The sequence below is a fragment of the Notolepis coatsorum genome, assembly GCF_963971535.1.
Source record: "Notolepis coatsorum genome assembly, chromosome: 9".
In the NCBI taxonomy this organism is placed as follows: domain Eukaryota; kingdom Metazoa; phylum Chordata; class Actinopteri; order Aulopiformes; family Paralepididae; genus Notolepis; species Notolepis coatsorum.
Window position 1 is genome coordinate 142,768,755 of NC_140173.1, and position 7,500 is coordinate 142,776,254.

The 7,500-nt window shown below is 41.7% G+C and overlaps 1 protein-coding gene across 1 annotated transcript in view; it reads left to right on the forward strand.

Annotated features, from left to right (window-relative positions):
* dst (dystonin) overlaps positions 1 to 7,500 on the forward strand; it is a gene marked incomplete at its 5' end in the record, with an annotated part of 232,374 nt that overhangs the window by 17,934 nt on the left and 206,940 nt on the right. The window contains 2 exons of the mRNA XM_084322030.1: positions 4,280 to 4,395; positions 6,231 to 6,337. Coding sequence (XP_084178156.1) covers positions 4,280 to 4,395; positions 6,231 to 6,337 — 223 coding nt within the window. The remainder of the gene's footprint in view (positions 1 to 4,279; positions 4,396 to 6,230; positions 6,338 to 7,500) is intronic.

Here is a 7,500-nt window from a genome sequence, read left to right on the forward strand (position 1 = left end):
GTTGTGGTCTTTGGATCCTAAAATAAAAATCAATCAATCAATCAATCAATCAATCAATCATCAAGCAATCAATCAATCAATCAATCAATCAATCAAAAGAGAGAGAGAGATTGATTGATTGATTGATTGAAAACTGTATTAACAGATTGCAGAATGGGTACAATACAGTACGGCTCAATACAAAACAACTGCTAAGAGGATGCAGACCAGAAAAATACTTTCGTCTTGTTTACATCGGGGGTCCCCCATTTTCAATTCATCGGGACATTTATGACATACAAGACATACAGTACAGATATACAGAACTGTGTAGTAAAAAGAGATCATAAAAAATATGTACATCCGATTTTAAGTGTTTTAAGTGAAATATGAGTTTACAAAAATCGGGCACATTGTATCAGAAACCGCCCTGTTATGGGCGCCTGGTGATACTAAATCCAGATTGAACTCTGCCATTGGAAATGAAGAGATTTGGCCCGATCCATTGATGTATGACTTGGCCATAATAACGTAATTTATAGGCCTGCTATTCATATTCATATTTCAAGTTGCATGTGACCGGATGGCTAAATTCAGTACTGTATCTACAAAAACCCTGTAAATCATCTGCCCTTTATTCATTTGCTTAGATTTGATGTACACTGATGATCTCTAGAAGGTGCTGAATGAGCTCAGTGGCTTTTTTCATCATCAATGTTAGCACGGAGTTATTCACCGTCAAAGACAGGATAAAAAAGAATAACAATTTATATTCTCCTTTGGTTCATTACAATTTACTCAAGCATAGGTAATATACACAACAACATTCTGAACTGGGAATACATTCCCTGAGGTCCATAGATGTCCCTAGATACCAAGAACATGCTAATGTCCCTTGTAGAGGTGGAGCAATCTTCCATATACTTGGGTATGTACTTTTAGGCGGAGTTTCTAAAAATATGGCTAGGGCGGTTAAACTCTCTGTAATAGCAACAATTTTGATTCAGTTTAAATGTTAAGGTTCAAAACTTCTCAATTTTCAACACATTGTTATTTGTTTAGAATATTTTGGGCTAGATGATTGCTTGGATCATTCATGAGCAATGAATGGAATTGAAGGAATGGGTACTTTACTTAATTCATCATGAATTGAAAATGGGGGACCCTGATGTAAACAAGACGAAGTCTTTCTCTGGTCTGCATCCCTTAACAAGTCTGTGTATTGAGCCGTACTGTATTGTACCCATTCTGCGATCTGTTAATAGAATTTTCATTCAATCAATCACCCGTGCAGTATTGATTGAATGATGAAAATGTTAGTAACAGATTGCAGAATGGGTACAATACAGTACAGCTCAATACACACAATTGTTAAGGGGATGCAGACCAGAGAAAGACTTTCATCTTGTTTACATCAGGGTCCCCCATTTTCAATTCATAATGATTGTAAGTAAGGGTGCAACTTGCTCCGTGCAATCCATTCTTTGTGGATCTAGGTTTGTCTTTTTTTGTTGTAAATAAATCGCATGGATGAGTTTTAAATGTAAAAATGTCAACATTATCTGGCAACCTCAGTAAATATTATTATCTTATCTTGTGGAAAGGCTCTATAATATCTTTTGTTAAATGGCTATTACACTCTTATATTAAACATAGTAAGTATGGTACATGGAATGGTTCACAGTGTGGTATCGAGAATGACACGAGAGTTTCGGATATGTATTCGGTCGGTAGGGATGCTCGATATTGGCTTTTTTACGATACCGATATACCGATATTGTCAACTCTTAATTTCCGATACCGATATCAACGATTACCGATATATGCAGGGTTCCCCCCCCAATTTTTTTTTATAATTTAAGGGTAATTAAACATTACATATCTCTTGTTGTGGAATTAACACAACATTATGCATACTTTTGACAATAAATAAAATCAGAATTTGTTCTTACTTGCTTGCCTGGGTAAATAAATGTTATAGAAATGTAAAAAGAAAAAATAATATATATATATATATATTTTTTTTTTAAACCGATACGATATTTTCCGATATCACATTTTAATGCCGAGATATCGGCCGATAATATCGGTAGGCCGATAATATCGGACATCCCTAGTCGGTACCCGTAGCGAGTTCGGTACCCGACCATAGCGGATGCCCTCTAGCCATTCCCCTCCTGTCTCTGGCACCACTGACGTCAGTACAGCGATGTGGCAGTACTTACATCAGCGTTTTCTTTTAGCCACTCCAAAACGGGATGCATATGTTTCCAACCGGTTTCAAATATGTGCATTCCAAGCTCAATCGATGCAAGGACGCTTGGGCAGGGGTATGGTTTTTCCAAAGACAGAAAGGGTTGTGTGGCTATAAAGGCATTATTTTAATTACAGCAGGCTGTAACTGTGACCACAGAAGAGGAGCGTTATTATGCTGCAGAGCGTTGCTTTTGTGTGGATTCCTCCAAAAACCCAAATGATGTCTCGGCAGGTTTAGGAATGTCCGACCGCTACAGATTTTTGACTGACTTGTTATGGTCATGTTGAATATCAACTATTGATTTGCAGTGTAGCTCTCCCTCTACACACACACACACACACACACACACACACACACACACACACACACACACACACACACCACTGATTCATTTGTGGGTCATATCTCGCAGTGACCTCGGTTGGGCTGAACTGACCGTCCTCGGTGCTCGAGCAGACACACATATATTTCTCTGGACTACTTTGGGAATTATTTCCTCCTTGGCTCGTTAAAGACACTTTTGCTCCAGAAATCTTGCCAACACAAATTTCTTTGGCCAATGAGAAATTCTTTCAAAAATGCGATGGGGTGGGGTATGAGGGGGGGAGGAGGGAGGGAAAGGGAAAAGAAAGAGGGGGAGGAAGGAAAAAAGAAAAAGAAAAGAAAAAAAGAAAATGGAAAATGTACAATGGTTACAACTGAAATGTTCAAACAATTATTTTTCTGTGAAAAAGAATGATTACATTATAATGTTAATTATAGCAGATGATCGACGTGCCCAAGTATTAGTAGGAAGGATACTATAGGAGGGGGCAGAGACTAAATGTATAATGATCTCATTACAGTTTTTCTTTCCCAGAAACATCTATACCAAATAATCTTTCCATCTACCTATGTATGCATATTGCAGATGTGCTTATTGGTTACCTCCGGGGGCGGGACGGGGAGGGGATGTGGGAGGGGAGGGGGGAATGACGGGAGGGAAAAGAAAAGGGGAAAAAATGGAAAATGTATAACATGTGCAACTGTAATGTTTAACTCATTGCTTTTCCTGTAATAAAGAAAGTTTACAAAAAAATAAACATCTTTCAAATGACACAGAACTAAGGGGCTTCAGCAATATGACCAAAATATCATAGCACGATATTCTTTCGTCGTTTTGACAACATGGCAGTATTTGACGGTATTTCGTCTTCCAGTATAAATTACAATGAGATATGACATATTTTTATTTTATTTTGTAATATAATTGTCTTGGTGCTATTTAATTCACAGTGGTCTGTTTTTTCTTCTACTTTTAAATACTGCTGCAGGGGTTTTCTTTTTAATTTACTTAAATAAATACAGAATGTATATATTTTCTATGATATGTTTATATCATGTATGACAGTATAGTTAAAATCCATACCTTTGCATGGACGATGGCATACCTAGCCCTGCGCAGAACTTTATAAACATTAATTTTACAACATTTAATGATGTCAATGATGTCCATAATGGTTATGTGACATACAAAAGAGGATCATGAATATGTATAGTTTGGTCAAATGTATGAAACAATGTTGCATTAATGCTCTCTCTCTCTCTCTCTCTCTCTCTCTCTCTCTCTCTCTCTCTCTCTCTCTCTCTCTCCCCCCCTCTCTCTCTCTCTCTCTCTCTCTCTCTCCCTCCCCCCTCTCTCTCTCTCTCTCTCTCTCTCTCTCTCTCTCTCTCTCTCTCTCTCTCTCTCTCTCTCTCTCTCTCTCTCTCTCTCTCGCTCTCTCTCTCTCTGTCTCTCTCTCTCTCTCTCTCTCTCTCTCTCTCTCTCTCTCTCTCTCTCTCTCTCTCTCTCTCTCTCCTCTCTCTCTCTCTCTCTCTCTCTCCCTCCCTCTCTCTCTCTCTCTCCCCCCCCCCCCTCTATCTCTCTCTCTCTCTCTCCTCTCTCTCTCTCTCTCTCTCTCTCTCTCTCTCTCTCTCTCTCTCTCTCTCTCTCTCTCTCTCTCTCCCTCTCTCCTCTCCTCTCTCTCTCTCTCTCTATGTCTCTCGCTCTCTCTGCATCTATAGGCCGGACCTGGTCGATATGAGCCGGGTATCGATGCAGAACAGTCGATCAAATTTAGAGCAGGCGTTTGGCGTGGCGGAGCAGCTCGGCGTGGGCCGCCTGTTGGACCCCGAGGTGAGTCTTATTATTTATTAATAATAATTATTAATCCAAAGAGCAGGATTCCCCCCCTTTAAGAGGACCACGGCAACATTATGGGAAATGTGCTTACCGTCTTCTCCAGAGTCAGCCGAGAAGATGGATGCCGATTTCCTCACACAAATGAATGGAAGCGGGTGGCTACGTGGTGCAGTGGGCAAGGCGCTCACCACGAATACTGGAGACTGGGCTCGAACAGGTTCGCCTCCCTGTTCGAGCCCCGCGCTCCACATTGCTTTCAGTTTAGCTGGTCGTCCGCACTAATACACATTGGCCGTATTAGGGGGTGGGGAAACTGATGGGTGGGGATCGGGGCGTTGTGGACAGCGACTCCTACGGGTCGGTTGGTGCGCCTGCGCAGTAGAATCAGGAAGCGACGGGGGCGGCGTGTCCCCCTCCAAAGCCCAGACCCCCGACGCTGAGAGATCGCGCCGCGCAGGTGGAAAGATGCGACTGCTGTTACCTCAAGTACCGGAGGGGACTTGTGCTATGTATGACTTAGTCCACATTGCAGCCGGCTTGTGGGAGGCAAGAAACAGCGTTCGAGACAGGGGAGGGTTGAATTGGACGATACGAAAATTGGGATGGCGAAAAAAATGGGAGCAAAAAGTGGATAAAAAAAAATTAATGGAAGCGGATTTTAATCAGTTAGTCTATCTTAATTAAAACTCCGGTAGAGGAGGCTATAGCTGATCAGTATCCGCTTCCATTCATTTATGCTAAGCTAGGCTAGCTGTACTGAACGCACACAGAAAGGAAATTGGTATCTATCTTCTTGTCTGACTCTGGAGAAGACGGTAAGAGCATTTCACATCATGTATGCGTGTTCCTTTAAGGTCGGCTCATATGAAAATGGGCCCTTGAAGAAACCCTGCCCAAACAAACTAAACTGACTGTGTGGGCAGCGTAGCTCAGGGGTAGAGTGGGTTGTCCAATGATCCAAGGGTTGGTGGTTTCGAATCCCGCTCAAGCACATGTCCATCCCACTGCCGTTGTGTCCTTGGGCAAGACACTTAACCTACTTGCCTCGTATGAAATGTGTATGCATGTGAATGAATGTTGGTGGTGGTCGGAGGGGCCGTAGGCGATGATTATTCGCCACGCTTCCGTGAGTCCGCCTCAGGGCAGCTCTGGCTGCAATTGTAGCTTACCACCACCGGTATGACTGTGTATGAACGAATAAAGACTCTTTGAAGCGCTCTGAGTCAGTGAAGAGCGCTATATAAATCCAAGTCATTATCATTATTATTATTATTATTATTACTGGTAACCAGGGTCGTGCTTTTGGATCCACATTTAGTGGATCGAAAAAGGATCACTTATGAAATGTCTGCCGATATGATGTGTTGGACAGAACTTGCCTCCTTTTTTATTTTTTTTATCTCTTTTATCTTATTTGTTTTTTTCTTGTTGTTACTATACACAGATCTTTTATGTATTTTATTATATTTTTTCAATTTTATTTCTTATTTTTTCCATCCTTTCCTTGTACAGTGTCCTTGAGTCTGAGAAAGGCGCTTCTCTCTTAAAATCCAATCTATTATTATTATGATACGGAAAATGTGAGAGACACCACTTCACATGCTTTAAATGTTGGCGTCACAAGAATTGTCCAACCTCTCTATTGAGGACCCCTGCCAGAGAGTCCTATAGGAACCTGTGTTCATTAGTTCATAACTTACAGTAGAAAGTCTTCAGCCTACAGTCGTAACTCCTCCCCGCTGTAAAGTACTAAGGCAGTTGTTTGTGTCACGAATGTCATGATGACCTTTATTATTTCGGTTCGGTTCATCTCATCTCATCCTCTTCCGTTAGACGTGGACGTCCAGACCCCAGACGAGAAGTCGGTCATCACGTACGTCTCCACGCTGTACGACGTCTTCCCCAAAGTACCGGACGGTGTCGACGGCATCGGTGCCAACGTGAGTAGCACCTCGTGACCAATGAACACAGCGTGTTGAAGGCATCATCTATGAATGAAACTATGAATTGAAAATGGGGGACCCTGATGTAAACAAGACAAACGTCGTTCTCCGGTCTGCATCCCCTTAACAATTGTGTGTATTGAGCCGTACTGTATTGTACCCATTCTGCAATCTGTTAAATAAAGTTTTCATTCATTCATTCACTCATCAGTGAGTCCAACGTGAGGCCGGGCCAGTAACCAAAAGGTTGCTGGTTCGAACCCCACCACTGACAGGAGGGTGTATTCCAGTTGTTAACTGGTGACTGAAGGGTGGCTGGTATTACATCTACGGTGCCCACCATCTCTCCCTAAGTGCCCTTGAGCAAGGCACTTAACCCCAAAACTGCTCCAGGGGCGCCACACTGCAGGCGACCCTGCACTCTGACCTCTCTGTGTGTGTATGTGTAACTAGGAGGGATATGAGGACTGTGTGTAACTAGGAGGGATATGAGGACTGTGTGTAAGTGTAACTAGGAGGGATATGAGGACTGTGTGTAACTAGGAGGGATATGAGGACTGTGTGTAAGTGTAACTAGGAGGGATATGAGGACTGTGTGTGTAACTAGGAGGGATATGAGGACTGTGTGTAAGTGTAACTAGGAGGGATATGAGGACTGTGTGTAACTAGGAGGGATATGAGGACTGTGTGTAAGTGTAACTAGGAGGGATATGAGGACATTTTGAAGAGGACATCCAGAGCTTTCAATGAGCGTTGGAATTTTTATAAAATACACTTCCCAGAGGCCTCTAGGTCAAAAAAAGCGAATGGGTTCTGTATGAATTCTTTTTATATCTCTTATTACTCTGGATAATATACCACAAAACTGAATGTTATTGGCATATATTGGAGCGCAGTTAGTTTGTCTCCCCTATTTGGAGAATTTAGCAACAACAATTTGAAATCAGTTTCAAAATGGCGGCACTCTGGCAAGAATAAGAAACCTACTGTACATACAGTAGATTTCATTATCTGTCCTTATGCACGCCTGGTGATACTAAATCCAAATTGAACTCGGGCATTTGATTTGGCACAATACATAAATGTGCGAATTGGCTATAATAAGGTAATTTATAAGCCTGCTATTCTATATTACGTATATAATAATATTTCAAATTGCA